The sequence below is a fragment of the Tribolium castaneum genome, chromosome 9, assembly GCF_031307605.1.
Source record: "Tribolium castaneum strain GA2 chromosome 9, icTriCast1.1, whole genome shotgun sequence".
Lineage (NCBI taxonomy): Eukaryota > Metazoa > Arthropoda > Insecta > Coleoptera > Tenebrionidae > Tribolium > Tribolium castaneum.
Genome location: NC_087402.1, coordinates 12,170,820 through 12,196,041, shown reverse-complemented (window position 1 = coordinate 12,196,041; position 25,222 = coordinate 12,170,820). Strand labels below are relative to the sequence as shown.

At 30.8% G+C, this 25,222-nt stretch overlaps 1 protein-coding gene across 2 annotated transcripts; it reads left to right on the top strand.

Annotated features, from left to right (window-relative positions):
- Nucleotides 1-7,609: 7,609 nt before the first annotated feature.
- LOC656094 (ventral nervous system defective) lies at nt 7,610-24,684 on the top strand. 2 transcript variants are annotated; one of them, XM_008194197.3, is made up of 4 exons: nt 7,610-7,792; nt 13,305-13,507; nt 20,321-20,705; nt 24,095-24,684. In XM_008194197.3, exons 1-4 carry the CDS (start codon nt 7,695-7,697, stop codon nt 24,324-24,326), a joined length of 918 nt encoding a protein of 305 aa, XP_008192419.3. In that variant the 5' UTR covers nt 7,610-7,694; the 3' UTR covers nt 24,327-24,684. The 2 variants fall into 2 exon arrangements, with proteins under 2 accessions (XP_008192419.3, XP_967738.2); XM_962645.4 differs by lacking the exon at nt 7,610-7,792 and adding an exon at nt 10,217-10,813.
- The last annotated feature ends 538 nt before the right edge of the window (nt 24,685-25,222 follow it).

The window sequence follows — 25,222 nt, the reverse complement described above, 5'->3', positions numbered from 1 at the left end:
GAATGTTTTATGAACTTATGAATGTTATGATATGCAATACATTAAAAAAAACTTTGAAATTAAAAAAGGTATTATTGTCTAAGTAATACTAATTTATTTACCGAGTTTGAGTGTAAATCGGACACTTTATTGTCAAGTGGATTTTTAAACGTCAAGTGATAATGAGAGGTTTATCATACACGAAGTAAAATAAATGAACCAATTTACACGAAAACGAGGAGAATACAACATTTTATCCTTCGAGTTAAACTCAACAAGGTCTAAAATTGTCTTAAATTTATTCAAAATAATCTAACGTTTCGTATTCAGAAATGCCAAACAGTTATCAAAATTTCCTTACACAGGGAAAAAAATGTAAATTTTGACAGTTTCGAAGAATAAATAAAATTTTACATCATAGGAAACAAAAAAAACACCAATCGATACGATTGCTAAGTAAAATAAATTAAAACTAAGTCATATCAATACACCTAGGCAATTTTCAACTTTCGAAAGTAGGTTTTAGCCTTGATACTTTCACTTTCGAAACAATTCGTCCAAAAAAATTTTGGGTTTAAATTTTAAATACGTAATAATAAGAAACTAAACTTTTTTGTGTAAGAAAAATTGAAGTCTACAACTTTCCTTCTCGCATACCTTTAACCTAATGTCTTTAACCATATTTAAAACATTTTCAATATTTTGTTCTCATATTATTTGTCGTACAAGTACCGAGTGACTTTTAATAATTGAAGCAAAAAAATCTACCTATTAGCAACATTGAGTTATTGGCTTTCCTGCTAGATTACTATGTAGAACCGTGTCACTAGACTACCAAGCAAGAGATCGTTAATGGAAAGTGAATGACAATTGAGTATACTACTCGACAAAAGTTAAGGAACTGTGCAATAAAGACAAAAATATAAAAAAAAATAAAATTACTCAGTACGGAAACGTGTATTCTGAATGTGTAGTAACCAGAAAACATAAATTTTAAACACAATTAGTAAGCCTGGTTCAAGGAAAAAACACAATGAGGTGTTTATAAAATGACTTAAAGATCACTTTCAGTAACTTATATGCCCGCCACAGATATCAATTTCTGCTTGACAACGTCTAGGCATGCTGTTGATCAAATTGTTGATATAATCTGGCCCAATTTGCGCCCATAGTTGGAGAAGAACCGCCCTGAACTACCCTGAACTCCTTCTCTGAAGCATATCCAGCAGTGCTGTATTGGGTTGAGATCAGGCGATAATGGAGGAAACTCGACGTGATTTCGTGTGTTTCCCATGGTTAGTAGAGACATGGTTGCGCCGTAACTCTGTGGAGGTGTGGGAGAACCGCCACGTTAATACGTCACAAGATTACAAACGTGTTGTCTACATCGTGTTTTTTATGGTTTTTAATAAGAAATATCGATTGTAACCCAGTGGTGATGACTTTTTTAGTTAATAGTGTTGTTTTGCTTGATAACAGTATAGTAAAAAAAACAGGAGCACCACTAGGAGATGAATTTCTATTTTGGAGAACTAATAATAATTTGCAGACCAGGGCTATAAAATAATCCGACCGACTTGAAATTTAACACACATAAACTACTTAATAATAGCTTTCATTTGGTATTCTTTTCAACCCCATTGATTCAACCCTTAAAAATATCCCCCAATTCAACCTTGCAGACCAGGGCTTTAAAATGATCCGACCAGCTTGAAATTCAATACACACAAACAACTTAATGATGGCCTTCATTTGGTATTACTTTCAACCACCTAGATTCAACCCTTAGAAACATCCTCCAATTCAACCTTGTAGAACAGGGCTTTAAAATGATCCGACCGACTTGAAATTCAACACACATAAACAACTTAATAATGCTATCATTTGGTGTTACTTTTACCTCCTTTGATTCAACCCTTAAAAACAACCCTCAATTCCTTAGACGCTAGTCACCCCTATTTTAAAATTTTAAATGACACTCTCAATTTTTAGATAAGAAAAAAAGCTTGTCTAACCGTAAAAAATTGTTGATTTGTTTTTGGATTGGGGGTAGATTTTGAAATTTTTAGTTATGGGAAGCCTTTGATTTTAAGCCTATTTGATTTAAACAAACAATACTTCAATTTGACTTGCAAAGGTAGAGGTCAAAACCAACATTACATATGTTTATGTTTAGGCTTTATCCCCTAGTCGCTAGCCACTCCTGTAACATTTTAAATAGCGCCTCCTACATTCTGAACCATTATTAGAAAGAAAAAAAATATTAGAAAGAAGGGAAAAACTAATCTAATTGTAGGAAAAACACATAATTGTAGATTTGTTTTTGAGTTAGGGGTAGTTTTAAAAGTGAGGGGTACAATATAAAGTTCTAATTAAGGGGATGATTATGCGAAAGAAGAAACGAAGATTATGCGAGTTTTAGACTTTAGCCTTCCAAGACGAATCTATATGTTGTTTATTTAAATGAAATTGTCTTAAAATCAAAGGCTACTAGGTACTACGACCAAAAATAAAATTACCCCTACCTCAAAAACTCTTTATAAGCTATATTTTAACTAATAAATATCGAAGTCTTTTAATATTAATAAAATAGCAATACGTATCTGGACCAAACTGGCTCCAGGGGAGAAACGTTTTCTCACGCAAGAACCTCCCTAAAGTGTGGCACCATATCTTTGGAATAGCCAATTTTTATTGTTCCGTAATTCCAAGTTACACAAACATGCATATTAATACATATGAAATTCAAAAGTGTAATCTCGTGACGTATTCGCGTGCCGTTTGCTGATTGGCTAAAAGTTACGGCGCAACCATGTCTCTACTAACCATGTGTATGCAGCTCGGCGCGGTAGAGCATTATCGTCCAAAAACAAAAACAAAATCACCATTAGCCGCTTGATTCGGAGGAAAGACATTGCTAATTACTTCATCTACGTAAATACGTGCAGTCATGTTGCCCTCTAGTACAAGTAAGTCGACACGACCATTAAAACAAAAGCCATTCCAAACCGCCACTATACCCCTAAAGGGGTTGTTCATACTCTTACACGACGGCTAACCGAATAGCGTCCAAATGATGATTAATCTGCAAAAAGTACAGAGTTCTATTCTTCCTGCCAATGAACATGTTCGGTGGCCCATTGTAATCTTTGGCGTTTAAGCTCGGGGGTTAATAGAACTCTTCGAAGTAGACGTCGTAAAACCAGGTGCACTTCCCCAAGTCTACTTTTTACTTTTCACTTCAACCGCTTGTTACAGTCAGTTTAAATTACAATAACCCGGTTAGTGGTACACTTATCGAAATGATTCTTTTACCAAAAATTTATTTGAACTATTAGCTGCATTTCGTCTTAATGTAGGGGTCTATCTTTTAAAATATTTTTTTCGCATCTGAAAAATTTCACTACACAAACATGATACGTTACAAGAAAACTTTTTTGTTTGCTTTTGCGAAAACTTAAACACGTGTCTATACGTTAGACTCTGCATTAATTTTGAGGAATATGTTACAACAAAATGAAGTTTCTACCTTCATCCAGAAGGAAGATACGCAAATCTAAACGCACAATTTGTCCCATTTCAGATATTTGTACATTTTTCGCTAAAACGCCTTTTTACAATAAAGGCAATTCTAAATCAAACAACTACCTTTCGATTCAAATTCAGCAGAAAATTTCACATGTCAATCAAGTGTTGTGCTAATTTTTTAAAATTGTACAGATCATCTCTTAACATTTAACCACCCTAAACTTTGTTAATGTAAATAATATTTACACAATTCAAGAAGTATTTTATGTAACATTTTTTGCTTTACAATTTTTATGTAAAACTTTTTTCTAGGTCTTACCAATTTTGGAAAAACACATAATTTATGTGTTTCCAACCTTTTCTCGCGGATTGAAACGAAAAATTGATTGACTAGACGTTTTTAAATATTCCACAGTAGTTTATAGCAAAAACTTAAGTGTACCCTCCACATTTGAATGTGAAAATGTATTTGCCTGCGCTAGGTTCGGTACGCACGCCAATGCGTAGCCGCCGATCGCACCCGCTTGACCTTCGCGACAATCTAATGCCGGTCTGTGCATTAGCAATTCGCTAGAGTTTTGTTGGTTGCCTATAATAATCTTGTTTAAGTATAAACATAAAGACTAGAAACAGAATAAATTGTTTTTTATTTTAATACACCTACTGCTTTTTTTAATCGTCTAGTGCAATTTTCTTAATTATTATTTATTAATGTTTTTATAACAAATAAAAAATGTACTTTCGATTCACTTTCTTAACAACCATTGTGGTGCAAATGACTAAGCTGTTACCATGACAACTCATATAAAATTGATATCGGGAGTGCTCTGTTTGTACCACAACGGTTTTTAAGAAAGTGAACCGAAAGTAATAGTATGTATTAAAGATATGTAACGAGTTGTTGATAATATTTATTTATATTTCATAGCCACCTACATTTCTGTTGAGAAAACTTGCCGTAATATTAATATTATCTAACGTTATCTTAAGGATAAAAAAAATAAACATTAAAATCTGGGTCATGCAATTTTTATTTGTTTTTGTATATTAAAGAAAAAGTGGATCATTGTAAACTGTCGCATTTACACTAGTACACTAGTCAATATTCCATACAATTACCATTATCCTATGAAAAAAAAAAGGATAAAAGCAAATTGGTAAACCATGTATTATGGACGCCTATATCCAATCTAATAAAAGTACACACACAAGAAATGTAAATATTAACCATATGTTGATATGTTGATAGTATCCGGAGCATAATCAATACAGGTTGAATGACGATCAATCAAGTTAATGAATAATTTTGTTTCCTGTTTTGCTAGTGTCCAGAATTTTTTTTTATGATGACATTAACAAGTTAGCTTATTCATTTTGTATAATTTTTTTAAAGCTTCAGATTTATAAGCTTATAACATAAAAATAAGTGATTGTAATGAGAAAAGAATGTGAAATTTCGGTTCTTTGGGCACTTTTACCTAAAAACTTGTCAAGTAGTAGAGATGTTGAAAGCTAAAACTGCCAAAACAAATATTATTGAAAAGACATGTCCGAAAATTCGATAAAATCTGCGTTTATACTAAGATCTGGCAATTGTAACTTAAATGAAAAATGATTGTAGTAAGAGAAGAATTACAGATTTGGATTCCTTGGACACTTTTACGTAATTATTGATAAAAAAATTATTAATAAGAAAAGTCAAAAAAATTCGAGAAAATCTACCTTTTGACAAACTGAGGTGTGATGGCTTATAACTTGAAAACAAGTTAGTTCTAGCTACAAAAAAGCTACAGATTCTGGTTCCTTGGACAATGTTACATAAAAACATGTTAATTATCAGAGTTATTAAGAATCATAATTAGCTAAAAAAGAACCATTTCGAATTCCGCGTAGACAATTTTACATATAGATATATCTCCTTTCACTAGTATTAAATATCGAAATCGTTGAAAAATTTCGTTCAGAAATTCGATAAAATTTAATTTTTGATACTTTGAGGTTTGACTGTTTGACAGTTTATAGCATAAAACCTAACTGAAGCAAGAAAAGAATGACAGTTTTCTAAATCCTTACACAATTTTACATAAAAATTTGTCAACCATTGGTGGTATGAAGTATCAATAAGTATACTTAAAAAATAAAGAGAGTTCCAACATTCAATGGAATCAGTTTTTTCTACTTTCGGTTCACTTTTATAAAAACCATTGTGGTGCAAATAACTTACTCTTGGTATAGCTTTTATATAAGCTGTTATGGTAAGAGCTTAGTTATTTGCACTACAATGGTTTTTATGAGAGTGCACCAAAAGTAGTTTTTTCAAACTTTAAAGTTTGATAGCTCATAGTTTGAAAAACAGTGAGTGTACCAAAAAAATTATGATTGATTCGGATTTCTTAGACAGTTTTGTAAGGAATTTTACATAAGAATATGATATAGTATTTTTTGCCAAAAATTAGTGAAAAACACTTAAAGTAGCACCTGATTGTAGTTTTTCGTTAAAAATAATTTATTTTACGTTTTTTAGAGCCAAAATGTTTAGAATTAAGCACTTATTTAACCATCAATTAAGAATATTTGCATTTACGTTAAGGAAATTGTAAAAAGTCTTAAAAATGGTTCTCGTTTTAATGACGAAAATAAATCTGCTACCATATTTACTAGAACACAAACTAAAAGCGATTAGGTATTACCACTATAAAAACGGTGTTAAATAAAAATAGTCCTAAATCCTTAACACAACACATTTTGAATTTGAATTTGAGAGCCCCATTAAAGATGACAGGTGCAAAATCGGCGTAGAATTACAAACCCGAGAATACTACCAACCTAACAGTACGCACTAAACACCCTGTTAACTGGTATATTTTAGCAATATTAATGTTTTTAGGATACTTAAAAAAGTCTTATCTCTCGCTGGAAATACTATAACAGTCGGTGGTCTGAAATGTTGAAAACATTAAGAAAATGTTTTGTTAGAAAAAGTGTCCAAAATTCGTTAAAATCTGCTTTTAAACTAGCTGAGATTTATCAACTTGTAACTCAAAAACAAGAAGAAGAGGAGAGATATGTTATAAATGTTATTAGCTAAAAAAATTATTGAAAATGTTCAAAAATTCGACAAAACCTACCTTTTGGCTAACTGAAATTTAACGGCTTATAACTAAAGTATAAGTTATACTATCTAAAAAAAGCTACAGATTCGAGTGTCTTGAACTACTTTAATTAAATTTAAATTTAATTAAAAAATTCTTTAAAAGAAACATAAAAAATTTGATAGACTCTGCTGTTTGATTTTTTCAAGATTTGCAGCCTATTACTTGAAAATAACCGTTTCGAATTCCCTACACAATTTTACATAAACACATGTCTACTATTATAGGCGTGAGGTTCGTTAAAAATAAAGACGTCCAAAACTCGATAAAATAATTTTCAATATTTCTAGTTTGACAACTTATAGCATATAAACTATATACATATACAAGTACGTATAGCAAGGAAAGAGTAAAAGAATTGGATTTCTTGCAGAATTTTACATAAAATATGACAACAATCAGTGACCTGAAATGTTAAAATCATTAAAAAAATGTTAAAAGAATTGTCCAAAATTCATTAAAATTTGCTTCCAGATGGTTTGGCAGTTTATAACGTGAAAACAAGTAAAGTCATCAGAAAAACATTAGGAACCGGTTTATAGAAGCGTCATTAACTTAATTCGCAATTAAATGCGTGATTAACGGATCACGTGACGAAATTGAGCCAATTTGATTGGTCTATTCGCGTTGTTAACTTTTAACAACGAATTAAAATTTGATGAAGCTTTCTATAAACCGGACCTAAATATTTGAATTCTCCGGATTATTTTACGTACATAAACTTTGTGAAGAATGGGTCGCCAGGAGCCACTGAACGGTACCTCACTAAATCGTTTAGGGTGTAATTTATACTGAAACCCTTCAAAATTGGAAAATGAAAATGTTTTTTCCCCTTCACACCTGTCAATTATTGCTATATATTAGAACCTTATCATATTTGTTCTCGTCTATGTGTATATAGGCCCGTCCACCTGGCATCAGAGATTGATAAGGGCAGCTTATCAAACTGATTGAAGTCAATATGTAGACAGTTCAGTTCAAGTAGTGTTGTAGTGTACTTGTATGTAAAGAAGTTGTCCACAAAAAAAATTAAAAATGTCTAGTGGCGGGTACGAAGAATGCGCCACCTATGATAACTCCTGGCACATCATTCCACCGGATTACGTCCACATGGACGACGAATATCGCTACACGTAAGAATTTTACTCAAACTTTTTCGTTTCGTGTTATGAATGAACCGGATTTTACTACGACTTCGGGGGTGGTCTTTGGCTTTGGCGACTAGCAGTCTGTAGGGAAAAATCTACCTGCTCTTCATTCTTTCACACAGGTGTCCGAGTTTTATTTAGCCTATTAGGGTTTTGTCGGTCTTTGAACGCGTCAAGGATCCGGCCGGTCTAAAGAGTTTAAATATTTTTTTTTGCCTTAACAAATCCTGTTAGTTGGACGAAGAGGAAACGGCGTGTTTCCCTCTTGAGTTGAGAAATTCTTCCCTTGTTTGGGCAAACGCTCCGCATTTCTTTTTTCTACAGTGTTCTTTATTTGTATTATATCTGGTAAAAAATTAAGAATAAGCCTGGTAGTGAATTACAAAGATGATAATAATAAAATTGGATTAAATTGTTTTTGAAAACAATTTTTTTTTCGAATAAGAAAAGTTTTAAAAACTTTACCAGAAATTAAAAAATTATAGACAACATTTATAAATAAATTTACAAATAAATGTTGCGTTGCTTTTCCCGATCATTCTAGTTAAAAAAAAAATTAGATTTTTTAATGCAAATTTATCCGTTTTCGAGATATATTTAGGTTCTTTTTGAAAAAAAATTGGTTTTGCACCTTCTGCAAAAAACGATGACTTTTATTTTTAAATATTTTAAGGTAGTATTTCGGTATTTCGAGGATTAAATGTTTCCTTCAGTGTTTCCAATTTTCCAAAAAAATACCTCACTTTGTAGAAGATACAAATTTTTGAAAAATGTAGCTCCGTCTAGTCTTGAATTTTTCGCAATGTCAATAAACTCAAAATAACTTGAAAACTATTAAAGACAGAGTTCTAGGAAATGTTAATAAAGATCGATGCAAAACAAAGCATTTCATTTGGTTGTTTCATCTAATTTTTAAGAAAATTTTGCAAAATTGTGTAAAATTATGTGAATAAATATCAATTTGCTATATAAATTCTGAGTAGAGTTGGTTGAGTGTTTCGCAGTGTATTTTAGTAAGAACTTTGTTCAAAAGGCTTAGAAATTATGAAAAATAATTCAATTTTTGAACAAAATTTATAACGAGGTTTTGTTGAGAAATTAGCCGATTTGTCAAAACCTTCAAAATAAACAAGTTTTTAGTTCACACACGACCTAAATTTGGCAAAATCAGAAAAATATGAACATCAATTTTTATTTTATTTGTTACTTTTTCGCCAGTTTTATAACAGCTTTTTTTTCAAATTGCAAAATAATAGCGTTTTGGTTTGGAAGACGATCGAAAAAAATGTCATTTTCATAATTTCTCGGTTAGTTTTCCTACAAAAAATACTAATTTAAAGTTTAAAAAATGTCGAGAGACTTGAAAAAGATACAAATACGATTCTTGACAATAATTTTCGGTTTTTCAAAAATTCTTCTTTTTTAATTTTTTGCTCTAAATGTCTAGAACGCTTTAGAATGGGACTAGAAATTTCGACTGCACCAAAGGTAACGCAAAGATGATTAATTATTTTTTGTTTAGCATTCATATTACCTAAGTGTCTTCATCCCAGGATTAAAAAAAATTTTGTATCATTAAAAATTGCTCTTCTCTAGCTTGGTCATTTCTTCAAATTACTACAACGATTTTAGTTAGTTAGTGCTTTCGATAAATAGATTAGAATCATATTTATGTTGTCTCTTGATAGAACACATGATAATTGTTTGTAAAAAACAGCAATGTACTCGCATGGCTATGTCAGTGCGACAGTCATTACCATTAGTCTAACAGCTACTGTCATGGGTTTCCAAAAACTGAATAATAGTGCATTTTTTGTATATAGTGTTTTATGACTTTTGTGTACTTAGGTGCGCGTTTAGGCACACGCCTTGTAAAGTTATGTGAAACACCCTGTACTTAGTAAAAAATATCTTTAGCAGACTCACTTTGTGCGTATTTATCTTTCTGTTTTTAGTAATGTATTTTTTGTTTCATTTGATTAATATTACTGACTAATTTTTTGTTGTTATGATGAGTTTATCTAATTTTAAATGTTATTTTATTGTTGTCTTTATTTGTAAACTAAGCCTCTCCTTTGCGTCTATTTTTTATTACTCAAATAATTGTTTATTTTGTTTCTTATAAAATAAAAAATATTCACATGCAAACCTTGATTTCTGCGTATATTTATTATTTTTTATTTTGCGAGAACTAATTTTTTGACAATTTGAAACAGTTTTTTACCAAAGTTGGCTCAAAACGCCTGGTTTTGTCCGAAAACGATGGTAATCTTTATTTTAATTTTGAAGAAATGAGAAGAAAACGATTTTCGCACTAGTTTCCTTAACAATTATCACAATTTTGCCCGAAAACGCTAAAAATTGAAGCTTAGTTTTTTTTACATTAAGCCGGAAAACGAAACACTTAATTCCACATTTCACCCTTCAAAACGTATGTTTACAACCCCGCTTCTAAGCAACATAATCATTACCGCACCAAAACCTAATGATTGAATTCCATGCTCCAAAAAAAAAGTTAAACACCATCAGTTTCAATCACACAAGAGCACAAAAGCCGTCTAAGCAACGGTGTCCTCCTCAAAGAGCGCCACTCGAGCAAATCCCCGAGCCCTGAAAGCCATCTCCACTGTGATTGGCTGTCACAGACTCCACCCCCGGTGTGTGTGTGGCGATTGGCTGTGGTGAGAGCCGTCTCGAGGGCTGAAGAGCCCATCGAGTGAAGGGCGCCTCTTCAGTGGCTCTCCAGAAGCTCTCGACAACTCGCGTGCCGGTCCACTTGAGTCGATAACAGTGCGGTGGTTGTTTGTGACACAAAGTGGCCGAGGAAGACAAGCCAAGGGACGACGCCATGCCTCCGGCGTCGGCACACGCCGCCTCCACCACCTCTTCGGCGGCGGCGACGACGGCGGCGCTGCTCGCCTGGCCGCCGCTGCTGCTGCATCCGTGGGCGCCGGCTCTTCTGCCGGGGGCCTGGTGCTCCTCGGCGATTAGATCCGCTCTGCCAGGGTTTGTCACCTTTTTTTCATTACGTAGGGGAAAGTAGTGGATATGGAGCACATTTTTTGTTCTTTCATAAACTCGTGAAAATGTATACAAATCAAGAAAAAAACTTGTGTGATAGGTTGAGACAGAGAAGGTGAATTAAGTACTTATTTGAGAGCCAATACCGTGAAAAAGTAAATGTTACAACAAATGTTATAGATAACCCATTTTTGACACGATCAGGTATCGTAATAACACTTACTTACCTATTATAGAAGGTGACCGACCAACTTTAACACATTCAAAATCAGGACGTTTATATACAGAGTCTCTAAGTATAAATACAGCAAAATACATTTTTTATTAAAATGTATTCTTTTTTAGTTAAAACTGTTATTTAACCAATTATTATTAACTTTTTCTTATTTTTTGTTCAAAGTTTAGGCGGCAACGAACTAACGTTAGATAAAGACAACATTTACAAAGCTAACAAAATTTTATTAATTCGATATTTTTTTTAAATGTGTTACATCACTGAACCCTTCTTGCCAAAATCAAGTTAGCCTTGTATCTCCAGACAAATGAAAATGAAATATATGTTTTCTATGTTTATATACATATTTTTTTTGACTTGTGTATGAAATGCATATTTTTGCCACCAATAAACACATATTATTATTATTATTATTAAAAATGAAATTTGATAGACATCTGAAACGATAGAATATAAATATTTAGTTGTAAGCACATACCAAAATTCAATAAGTTGTGATGAATAGTTTTTATACTATTTTTGGTTTTTGTAAAATTTTTATAGGTGTTTAAAAGACAGTGAATTTGAATTTAAAGAGCATTATTACCTAAAAGAGCACACAAATTCTAGAAAAATAATAATAATATTCTCTCTTAATTATTCTTAACAGTACTAAAAAGTAAGGTGAAATATAATAAAAAATGTTCTTAAATATTCTAAGCAGTATTAAGAAGTAAAGTGGAGATTTGTTTCTCTTAATTTCTCTTAAAATATTTTTAATCGGTGATATAACCAAGAAAGAGACTAAGTTTCTGTACTCTTCCCCTTCAACGAAATTAAAAACTGTTTATAACAATTGGAGACCATAACTTAGCAAATTTCCTTAACCTGCAATTTTAAGAGCTTTTCTTGAAACTCTAAATCTGTTTTTTTAAATATAATTATTTGACAGTTTTTATTTTTCCTAAATTCCTAAATTGACTTGTTATCTTAAATGTGTTTTAAAGATCCTAAAGTTGTGTTTAACTTTCCTAATTAAAATACGATATTTTTTAATTTACCTAATAATAATACCACTTTTTTACTTTTACGCCTAGTATTTTTTTTGTTTCTTAGGCTTAATCTTAATTTTTTGTTTCTTAGGCTGCCAGATTTAGTGTTTTATTTATAGCAATAATTTTCATTGTTGTTTTAAATTGTTCAAATTGTGCGTTTCTATCACAAGGAAAATAGTTCGGCTCTTTTATTTTTGTATTAGCTGTTTCAAAACTATAAAAACGCCAACGTCGCAAGTTTCTGAATTATTTTTTTAAATAAGATTGATAAAATTGTAACATAGTTATTGATTATTAGATCTCTCATTGAAACTATAAATTACATTAGCTATTATATTTTAGAAGTAAATAATATTCAAATATTTTTTCAAGTTCGAGATTGTTAATTCCTCGAAATTGCAACAGTTTTGAAACCTTTTTTCTAAACTTATAATTTCAAATTAATTCCTAGTTGTTTTTTAGGGTTTTTTAAACCTTTCTTGATAAATAATTTCCTTCTGGTCAAGGTCGGGATACCCTATATTCAAATAAATGTATACTAAATTTTCTAAGTTCACAATTTAAATTCTTAAAACCTAAACTTTTAGAATCCTGTTTTGGTTTTGAGTAAGACACTTTCAATTAGTTAATGGAATCCTGGAATTTTTATAACTTATTTTCAAAGAATTGGCAACGTAACTGAATATTTCTTCTTTGAAAAACTTTAATGCTATTTGTTTTATGAATACATTTATGGCCAGACTAACACAAACGTTTATTACTTATCGTAAGGAATTGGTCCAAGGTTTTATTTACAACCATTTTTCTTTTGTATTGAAACGAGAATCAATTGTTTCAATTTTTGGTATCAAAGACACACTTTCAAGCTAAAACAGGATAAAAAAATATGTGATTTTTAACATTTCATCCCCGACGATCGTTCAAACTGCAACATTCCATCACAAAGCCCACTTGACAATCCATACCGGAAACGAGCAATTTGAATGTTCGTGGATATTTGTTAAACTAAGCGTGACTTTGTGAGGGTGGTAAGGGTCCACTTTATTGCCTTTTTGGCACAGGTGACAATTGGAAGTAAATCCTGAGTATTCATTCAGCGTCACGTTTGAGCAATTTAACAGGTGTCGGAAAGGTAAACCGACTTTGAATATATAGGAGAGAATTTTTACCTTGCTGTAAATTTTATTGAGGGGGTGTTTTGTTGCAGATTGTTGGATAGTATGAAGATGACTGGACCGATGGGAAATCCCAGACAACCGGCAGGTTTTGCAATTAGCGATATTTTGGAATTGGATCGAAACAGTAATGTGGGTATTGAAGCACCCCCGACGGACGCACCCTTGTATCATCCCTCACATGACATTTCGGGGTATGTGCCCCTTTCCAGGCACTGGCCCACGCCGACGGAAGGTAGGGTTGAATGATTTTTTCCATTATTGTCATCGTTTGTATTTTTGTCTAAACAATAAGTAGTTTTTTTGTGCTCTTACTTAAAGTAAATTTTCAAATTCCACAATTACAAAAAAAGGGATATAAACATGTAACATAATAATCGTTTGATTGTTGGTATTTAAAATGTAATAAATCTTTTCTTTTAATTTTGAAAATTTGGGGATATAAACTATACCTAGGTAGTGCAATTTTTGATCTTTCAGTAATTTTTTTAAGCTTAAAACCGGTTCAAAAATTGACAAATTGTCTGTTTTGTGAGTCTAAGCATAAACTAAGCAGTAAGCTTAAAACATTTAAGCTAAAAACAGAGCTAAAATATCAATAAATTATAAATTGAGCCTTTCTCGACTGTTTTGGCACAATTTTCACCAAGAAAGGTAATTATTTAGCTTTATTATTATTATTATTTATATTATTTATTATTATATTACTAATAAATTATTTTTTGAAAAATGAAGCACTTTTTCAGTTTTTGTTTTGTATTTTTTTTTAATAAGACCGCAGGTTTTACGTAAGATTTTGCTAAGCTGGTATGCTAAAAAATTACTAAATTGGGTCAAAAATCACATTTTTTTGCGTTTTCGCGTTTGATTAAAAAAATTTTCAGTAGGAAACGTAACGCGCGAAATTTCGTCGAAAATTAACTAAAAAATCACAAAACTGAAGCAATATTGTTGTTATTTTCACCGTTAACACGTTTTTCAAGCAATTATTTTGCGGAATTTTGTTTGAAATAAGCTGACAAATTATCAGCTAGTTATTGTTGCAAGTTAAAAAAAAGATCTCCATTTTTTTACTATCGTATTTTATCTATACCTGAAGCAATTTTGAAATTTACACTATTATTTAATTTTTTCAAAAACATTACACGATGGAATAATGCATGTTTTAATTAGTCAAATTTTTTTTTCAGTGTAGTACTTTAATATATTATTAATAAATAATAAATAGCTGTTGTAGTTTTTGCTGTTTTCCTAAATAGATTTTTAGGCTTAGTACCTGATCAAAAAATTACTAAAGAGGGTGAAAAAATACATACTGATCCAGAAATACTGAGTCTGTTGGCAACAGATTTGAAAGTATTTTTGTTTATAATTTGCAATACTGTAACCGGATTCGGTTTTCTTTGACATTTATTTGACGTACAACCCCACAAGATTGTTGAATTGGTGTTAACTGGAAGAGTACTCCATTTGTATTTTTTAAAATTTAAATATTGCCAACAGACAGTTTTTCTGGATCAGTCTGTAGTTTTTTTTGTTCCATAGCAACCCGTGTTTGAAGGTTACACTTTCGTCCACTCATTTTCTCTCACCGTTTTGTGTTCACTGTCTCTTGCTCTCCTAGCAACACCTTCTCTCGACAATGCGTTTATTTTTATTTTTATTTTTTTTTAAATGAAATGTCACTAATGTTAAATAATTTCGAATACAAAGATGCACTTACGGTATCCAACAAAACCAAATACAGCACTCGAGAGTAAGATCGCTTTTGTTCACTCGAATTTGCATCGTCCACGCAGCGAACGAAGCAATTCGCGTGAACAAAAGTTTCACCATTACACAGTTTTTCAAAAACCAACCAAAAAACTACCAAATCAATAAAAATCAAGTTTTATTGAAAATGTATATATTTTTTATTTTCCGTTTTTGAGATAACTACGCATTTTTTTGTAAAATGCAGATTGGGTTAATTTAGTATGAATCTACATTTTCTAGCCAAATTTAATCTAAAATAATTATATATTATATATAACAATTCACAATTTAAAATTTACATTTTTCTGTCGTTTTTCTTGTATTAGCTCGGTCAAATTAAACAAAAATAAAGCAATTAGTAGAAAAAATTCTATGCATTTTTCTTATAACACTAAACATAAGCGAGCTATTAAGCTGGAAAGAAATAAAAATAAAAAAAAATGTGTTTTAAAAGAAAATGTCTTGTGATTTGAAAAAGTGACAATAAATTGAATTTATTGGGACCAACACTTTATTAGAGGAGAAAGGAGGAGTCATGGGGGTCAATCCTCAGATGCTGAATTGTGGTCAACTGGAGAGCCCAATGGAAGAAAGTATTTTCCTCCCTTAGCATAGTTGGGGGACGCTTTACACACACTAATTTTACAGTTAAATATGGATAATAAAATAAAAATAAATAATAAAAAACATTATAAATACTGATGATATACTAATGTTTAATAAATGCAGTGTAATGTAGACTCCAGAAGCTAGTAGCTCGCTTACGGTTAGTCCTACGATAAAAAGCGTATGATCGATTTGTAGGAAATTTTATCAGCTTTAATTTTGGTAAGATGATAAAAATTAATAGTAGTGATCGTTTTCAAAATAGAAGCAAAAAGCCAAAAAATGGCACCTTTAACTCCCTCTAGCTAAAATAAGCTAAAAAATTGCTAAATAAAGTCTAAAGATACCTTTTTCGAGTGTTTTAGCACATTTTTAAGCAGTTATTTTGCATACTCTCGTATTTTCCGACGTATTTTTTGAGAAATTCGCAAAATAATTGTGTTAAATTGTTTAAAAATGTCAAAACGTTTCTTTTGTACCAATTTTTTAAAAAGTTGGTTTTTTCTTTATTTTTTTCTTCAGTTATTATTTATTATCCTTTATTATAATTTAGTAGCTAACACTAAAAAAATTAAATCTTAAGATTTGCCAATCTATTCTGACTTCTCCTCTTCAGCTTTATTCCTCACGCTTGTTCTTTTTCCGAAATTTTTTAGGAAATACACGTTGTTTAGCATACTAAACAAGAAGGAAAATAGCAAAATACACAGAATGAATACTTCATTTTGCTGGACTTTGGTGTTTCCATAAAACTGTAATGCATTGACACAGACTTTTTAAAACTAAATGTAGGCGTAATAGTACGTGTATTAATAGTGTCATGTGTGTTATCTAGTAATGTTCAGTAAAATAAAAATAATATTTAAATAATAAACTAAACAGGTTAAAGCTTTTATAACTAAGAACTTTTCTTAAGTACATGTTTAAAGATAGGTTTTGTAATTTTTCTGCAAAACACAATGCTTTAATAAATAAGTAAGTCAAGTTTTCAGTTAACAAATATCTGGTCTAAAAAATAAGGATGTTCATTAATTGAAACAGGGTGCAATTCTTTTTTTGTGTTTTTCATTTATTTTCATCAATTTTATGAAGATTTATTTAATTTACAAAAAGAAATCTCTAGGCACATTTAGATAAAGTGTTTGAAAACTTTGCACTTTTGTTTCAATTGAAGTGTGTGTAATCATCCACTCGAACTGAAATACTTAATAAAAAAATAGAATAGAATAAATGTTTTCAAATAAAAGAAATACAGTTACTCTTTGAATAGAACAAAACTCGCCAGAAAATTTACGAATCCATAATTGTGCAACATTATTAATTTTGCCAAAATTAGAAGAAAATTGTATAACTTCGGAAATACTTAATAAAAAATAGAATAAAATACATGTTTTCAAATAAAAAATAATTTACAGTTACTGTTTGTATAGAACAAAACTCAACCGATAATTTACGAATCAATAAATAAAACATTTTCTGTTTTATTAAAATACCACCAATAATAAAATAAATATATAATATAAAAATAACCAATTACCTTTTTTATGCATTATTAATTTTGCCAAAACTAGAAGTTGTAAAAACGCTGAAATAAAATTCTCTTTACACGTCTAGAAAAAAATCTCCTCCATATTTTTTCCCCATTAAAAATGGGCCTTCACCCAGAGCATAGAAATCTTTTGTGTGAGAACAATCCGTAAAGGTAAATTCGCCATAACTAGGGGACTGTGAGGGTAATTTAGAACAGTTTAGGTGTAGAACATTAATACATCACGGGCCCCCTTCTTTTGGCAATTACATCACATTCAAAGAAGCCTTAGTGGAACTAAACAGATCGAAGAGGGGCCGGTCTGAAAACGTTCCCCACGTATCATCGTTGGGTCATGTAAAACGGAGACACGCCTTCTAGCGATGAGAAGAACAGCTGCTGGTTTTTGGCAGCTGTTGGGCTTCGGTGTGTGTACCCTTGCTTTGATTCACTGAAGATTCATCAAAATATTAAATAAATCTTTTTGGTAAAATTAATGAATCAATAAAAGTGGTTAAAGTAATGAAATTTAGGAATACCTACAAATTATAAGTATTGTTTTATAATTATAATATTTTGTCCGATTTAGATAATTTGTCAAATTATGCAAAAAAGTTAATATTTATGTAGATATGTTTTTTGTTGAAGTAGTTCAAAATGTTCCAAAATTTACTGATACCTTAAATAAAACCTTGGCTTATTTATCAATTCATTTGACCTGTTTTGTTCAATCTAGCTTCACATCAATCACATTTCAGTCATATTAAGTTCTACACTTATAATTTTTTAGATTAATTTGTTTAATTTAGCTCAATTATAATTTATGATAATAAATAAATAATAAAGATTAACAAAAATTGGTTTAATTTAGGTATAAAAAATTTGCCAAAAAACAATAATGGAACAATAATAGAGTCCAATAAAGTAAACAAAATGAATTCTAAATTATGGGCATATCTCATTCGTATAAATAAACTATAATTTCGACCTAATACGGCGACTTTTCGATTTACTTTGAACGAAATTTTCTTGTTTTTATAAAAAGAATGTGCTAACAAAATACAAAAAATTGATCGCAACATACTTTTCTAATCTTATTTTTTGCATGTATGCTGTTAATTTTTTTTATTAGAAACCCTGCTGATTTTTAAAAGATTTTTTTTAAAAATTGCAAAAATTGTTTCTAAATGTATTTGCTTTTATTAATAAATTGTTTTTTTTCTGCTGATATAGTGCAACATTGGTCAATTTGTTATATGAAAACATAACTTATTTAGGATATTTTTAGGGAGACAGAAAGTCATAGAAATAAATTCTAAGTATGAATTTTTTGGAGATTTCGTTTAGCTAAACATGATGATTTTATTTAATTAAAAAATAGTTTTTGTATTCAATGTGCCTTTTTAAAGACACATTGTTAGAATATTTTGTTAGAAATCAGTAGGTAAATTTGTTGCTAATGAATAGACGTAGAAAATTGCAAAAATAATTTGTATATTAAATTGTTCGACTAATTGTGTGATTTATCTTATTTTCCAACGAGATTAGCTCTTAAAAGCTTATATCATTTCCTGCAAAATTTTACGCGAAAAATTTGTAGATCAAATATGTTAGCGTCCCAATGGGGTAAACAAGAGTGAATGGGGTTTTTACCGCCAGAAAGACACTATTCGGAAAACACCACTTTATTTGATACAGATTTGAACTGCGTACTATGCGACTACTGCGTATTCGTACTATTCGACGCCTTCGCAGGCGCCTGCGTCGGGTACGCCTGGGTATTGCCATAGGAACTGCCTATATTCCGCTAACAAATATAACTTGCCTTCTTTATGTTGAAATAGTGCGAAAAATTCGAGGAAATGAGAAATGGTTGATGTATAACGTGAATTCTTCATTGATTATTATCAAATAACGAAAAAATACTAATACCCAATAACACTTTACTTTTAACTTTTGATTCTTTTAAACTGTGAAAAAAGTTTTTAATAATTACGTAAATTATTAAATTATTTTTTTAATTTTTTGCGATTTTTTTTCTGTGTGGTTTCTTTAAGAACGCATAACTAACAAATACCAAGTGGTTGATGCAGAGGATTGCGGGGTACGTTCGGACATAGAGCAAGTTCAGGCAATGCAAAATTTGCGGCTTGTGGTTGTTGTATGCTTATGTAACTGTAAATTAAACAAGTAGATAAATTCAAAGAATTTTATTTTATGCAAAAAATGTGTTTTTCATGTTAGTAGTTTGGAAGCGTACAGGCAAAGCAAAAATTACAGCAGTTATTAATTAATAAATTTGTTCAAATTGTTCAAAGTGAAACACCGAACAGGATTCATTAAATTGTAAATACAGTTGAACAGTGTTCAATTTAAGAAAATAATTCTGTAATGCCGTATTATTATGATTTATGACCGTTTCCCAAGCTTTTATAAATTTTAAAAAACTTATTTGCAAGCAAAAATTTTTCCTGTAATAGAAAAACATTATTTTTTTACTTTGTAGTTCATTATTTAAATAAAAGCTTTTTTCTAAAAAACATTTTTTTATTTTTTTATTTATTGCTTTTAGTCTTTACCTCAGTCTTTACTTATTCTAAACATCTTTTTCTCTGAAATTTAGTTTCGCCGTAACACCATTATTTTGCTGATTAGTGCAAACTTGTTTAGTGGTATGTGATAGAAGACAGCTGTTAGCATTGAAAGCACATCCTAACCTCTGTTCTGTGTCTATAATCTATCATCCAAGATAAATAAATTAAAAAAAATTGCGATATTTGTTTGTAACGAAAACTAATGAAAATGATTAGGTATTAATATATTTCCTAATGACCAACATACCGTTAATGTTGGTATCAGTTACGGTATGTACACATCGAAAACCTATTTGTAAACATAACCTAAAACTTCAAACCCCATTTTAACCCCTTTATGGGGTATTTAACCACATAATACATTGTCTCGCAAATTAAGTAAGTATGCAAAATTTCAAATCATTGGGACAACGGGAACCCTTTCAAATTTGGCTCCAAAAATATGAAACAGACAGACAGACGACAAAGCAAGTTAAATAAAAGCTCTTAAAAAATAAAGAACTTCACTTCCAACTTTGGATTCTTTTAAACATTGCATTTTTTTAATGTGTATTTATTTTTTCAGCTTTACACTCCCATCACCAGCACATTCCTCCCCATCCTGCCCAACTCAGCCCCGACAGCACCAGCCCCGCCATCTCCGAGCGATCCAGCGTCGACCCCATCGGTCCCGTTGACAACCTTCCCTCCAGCGCCTCCAACCCGGCCGTCAGCGAACGCGACCCCGACGAAGACAACTCCGAAGACTCCAAAGATCCCCACCTCACCGACCAGCAAGCTAGCGGTCACAAGAAACGCAAACGACGAGTGCTTTTCTCCAAAGCGCAAACCTACGAGCTGGAAAGACGGTTTCGACAGCAGCGCTACCTCTCCGCTCCAGAAAGGGAACATCTAGCCTCTATCATAAGGCTAACACCGACCCAAGTGAAAATTTGGTTCCAAAATCACAGGTATGTATATTGATTTGGGTGAATTTTGATGTGTTAATGGTTTGGCTCAAAGTGATAGTGATAAGATAAGAGGCGAGTGGTACTAAAGTACATTTATTGTTCAAGTATTGGCAATGTTTGATTTGGCTTGTTTTTTAATAAGTGTGATGCAATTGGCGATAACAAAAAATGCTTAGATTCGCTGGAAAATTTCCTTAGGTCAGTTTGGCTAAGTGGTAAAATGTTGGTCCTTCGAGCCGGATGCGGAAAACTATAAAACATTTTGATTTGTTTAGTGTTTTTTGATATTCTTTAGTAACGAATAATTAGTAGTTTTAGTAAAATCAGGCGAGAAACTGATCAAAAGTTCAACATTAAAAACAGGCTAAATAAAGTTTAAAAACGTGCTAAAACAAGTACAATTTTTCAGCTGTTTCAAGAGTCTCGTTATTTTTGTAAAAACGATATAGAAGAATGTAAATTATGAAAATAACATTATATTCTACTCTTCACTCTTCACAACTATTTGTTAAGAACAAGCGAAGTCAACTGAAATAGAATAATGTGATCAAGTTTCATTTATTTTGCAATAAACGAGAAATCACTATTAAATCACTGTTTATTAACCACTGAATTTTCTTAGGTCAATGGTAGCTAAGTATTAGAACATTGGTCCTTCGAGCCGGATGTGAAAATCTGTATAAAATATTTTGATTTGTTTAGTCGTTTAGTGCACTCTGACTTTTTAAGTATATCTTGTTGTTTTCTCTATTATTTATTAGGTATTCTGTAAAACAAAATATTGGAAAAAAAAGAAAAGCAAAAAAATAAGACAGAAAGAGAAAAAAATTGATGGGGAATTTGTTTTAACTTTAAAATCCAATTGAAAATATTTGAAAAGCTAAAAAAATAGGTACTCTATTCCAGCTAAAAGGTGGAGTGGGCAATTCTTTTGAATTATGTAATTTTAGTTTCTCCCTGAAAACTAAATGTATTTTTACAAGTTGACAAATGTGATTGCACCTAAAAAATGCAATATAAATATATGCATAAATAAGAAGAAATTTAAAATTTAATAATAATAATAATAATAATAATAAAACAATAAATTTCTACATCCACACTTTAATTTTTTATTTCTTTATTTGTTTATTATTTATTATTTACATACATAATGCGAGAAATTCACTTATTTGGTTTCAAAAAACGAAAAATTGCTAAAGCTACTTTATTACAAGTAATTTCAGTAGTAAATAAGCTGATTTTTGAGGTGATATTAGTTGTAACTTGTAACCAACATCAAAAATCATGTTATTTCGTGAAGTTTTTTTTATCTAGGTCTCAGTTACTAAATTAGTAATCTAATTTAATCAAATTTAATTTTCAGTGGTTTAGCTCTTTTATCGTACAAAAATAAACCGAGAAAACACACAACTAAACTCAAAATGCGGTGTTCAATAATTTCGATTGTTGATGTAGATGAAGAATTAAGCTAATTTGTATTGTATTTGTATTGATAGTGTTTATTCAAACGCAAAGATTAAAATTTACAGAGTTTATTTTAAACTAAAAACTATTTTTGCTTCAGATTTAGCAAAAACTGTTAAAAAAGGGACATGTATTTACTATTTAGCTACACTTAATTTCTGCATTTTCTGAACGTTATCGGGCCGAAATATCTCACCTTTCTAATATTTCGCAAATTAGGTTGAAAAATCTTTTAGTTTGAAATATTTGAACTCCTAGTTCAAATTTCTCAAAAATTAATTGGAAACAAATAAATTAAGTCTATATAAGTTTATTTTTTACTTTATTTAGCTTCAGAGTGAACAGTTTATTTTATCTGAAAGATTTTTCAGAAAAAAGGCTTAAAAAATTGTCATTGTTGACTATTTAGAGTGTTCGAAATAATATGTCAAAGTATAAGCGGCTATTGAGGTCTTTAAAACACGCGCGATTTTTCGGGTATGACGGCGTGTTTTAAAGACCAGTTATCCACGATTACTTTACGTTATTTTTTTTATTGGTACACTTTGAAATCATATATAGTATTAGTATTACAAAAATTGAAAATAATGTAGTGAGATCAGTATACCTTTCGTTGTCATAGAATTGATAGTCATTAAAATAAAAAAATCATTAAAAAGTTTCTTGGGTTATCGATGTTGCCATGGACAATTTAAAAAACGCGGGTTTTTGAAAATTGAATTTAAATACGCTGCTACGTGCTTTAAATAAGCAAACTAAATTACTAGTACAAAAAATAAATATTTAATAATTTGACTCAGTTTTTTCGCTACAAATCACTAACTTTGTTAAAAACTATATTAAAAATAATGCTGTTTTTGCCAATTTTGCTATTTTTTATGCCGGATTTTAACTAAATTACTCACCTTTTCGCCAAAAACTTGCTTATGATTTTGTTCAAAAAACGAAATGATGAATATTTAGAAAATTTTTCAACCAAAACTTTTTTTCGAATGTTTGCTCAGACTGTAAAAAATAAGTATTTAACTAAAAAACAACTTTATTTCTGCCATTTTTTGAGTAACTCATCAACTCATCTATTCTGGCGGCCCCTTCTTAGACACAATTAACAGAAGATATTAAAAAAAAATACAAATGTTATGTCTCACACATTTCAGTTTATCACTTTTGGATCACCCTCAACTGATTTTTACCGAATTTTCAACGTTTTTTTTTGCATTCTAGTGACAGCTGACAAAGTTGAAATAAATTGTATTAGCTGATTCAAAATTGTAAAAACTCCAACGTTGCATTTTACGGAATTATTTTTTGAAATAAAGTTGATAAAATTGTAAAATAGTTATTACTGATTAGATCTCTCATTGAAACTATAAATTACTTTAGCTATTAATTTTTTGAACTACTTGGATAATATTTAACAATTAATTTTGAGAGAAAATGCGACGTAGGCATTTTTATAGTTTTGAAATAGCTAATAGTTCAACGTAGTAGGGCTATATTGATTGTTTTAATTGGAATTAATTTGTGTTTGTCTTAACTACAAGGTGTAATGATTTTTATCTAGTTAACTATGTAATTGGTTTTGTCTCTCTAGTCAAAATGTCAAAAAGTTGTGAAATTCACCAGCTGTCATTTAATACATTCAAAAGTTTTGTTAAAAAGCAACTAAAATGTTACGCTGTGCACTGAGCTTATTTCCGAATTTTTCGACTTAATAAATAGAAAATATAAATATTCAATGTCTGAATGCCTATCACTAGTTCTGTAAAGCGGCATTCCTGATTTTACATGAGAAATTCATTGGCGACCAGTTGCAGATTATCATTATTACACACCTTGTATATTAAAGACACCCACTTCGCTCGCTTGTTTTCGTTTAAAATCGGTTTAAATCAAAATTCCTGACCTTCCCTTTGTTCCAGGTATAAGACGAAAAGGGCGCAACACGAAAAAGGGATGCACGACCAACAAAACAACAACCCCTTGCCGTCGCCGCGACGCGTCGCGGTACCGGTTTTGGTCCGCGACGGCAAGCCCTGTCTCAGTGGGGGCCCAAAGCACCCCGATCCGGGCTCCCTGCAGGTCCCCGGAGCCCCCATGATGATGAGTTCGCATGGGCCCCTCATGTACGGCCAACCAAGGGTTTGGTGGTGATTTTTTCAATGTTCCTCAACCAAAAAAAATATTTCTTTTCCTCCGAAATGTAATAAAATATAATCAGTGCGATCAGATAATTTCGACTATTGTGAGTGAATCAAGGTCGAGTGAGTTATTTTGTTGTTTCGGTCAGGTCAGGTCAAATCTATTATGTTTTTCGATGTATTTAAAAAACTTTGTAAATGATTGTATATGTATGTAAATAGGAGTTGTAGACTTGTGTACAGTAGGTTAGAATGGTTAAATTCAGTGGCCGATGTTCTAGTCTACATTTTTTGTGGACGTTTGATACTTACGTTCGTTCTCAATTGTACAAATTTATTTATTAATGCGTAATAAAAGACATTTCACCACTGATTGTTGTTTTGTTTCTAATAAGCAACATGATGAAACATTATTTATAATCACCCTGAAATCAGTTAAAATTTAAAAAACTTACATAATACTTATAATTCCGAAAAACTCGTACAGTGCAATCAAAAAATTCTAAAATTCTATAAAATATTCTCCTTATTTAATTGACCAAGTAATTCCCACACTTTCTTGAATTTCATGCTCAATTATTCCGTTTTTCACATCCGGCTCGAAGAACCATATTTTGAACAGTAAAAAAATTTTCGAATTATTTAAAAAATATGCTTAAAATGCAAAAACAACTCAACTTTTTGGGTTCATTTTAATAACATATGGACTAAGTTTTAGAGAAATATTAAAAAAAAATAAACAGCCATTTGCAACTCAAGTTCATTATTTTTCAGTTTATTTCGATTATACAGGAGCTGGTTCGAATAAATGACGAAGAACACATTAATTTCTTTGGTCTAAAGTAAAAAATATTTTCAATTCAGAAACGTAAATTTTAAAAAAGAAAGCATTTTTGAGTCGAAGGGCCA

Excerpts from the sequence above, each read along its gene's own strand:
- LOC656094 (XM_962645.4), top strand. The coding sequence starts at position 10,656 with ATGCCTCCGGCGTCGGCACACGCCGCCTCCACCACCTCTTCGGCGGCG. Across the intron at positions 13,508-20,320 it reads CTGGCCCACGCCGACGGAAG|CTTTACACTCCCATCACCAG; the intron begins GTAGGGTTGAAT and ends TTATTTTTTCAG. Across the intron at positions 20,706-24,094 it reads ATTTGGTTCCAAAATCACAG|GTATAAGACGAAAAGGGCGC; the intron begins GTATGTATATTG and ends CCTTTGTTCCAG.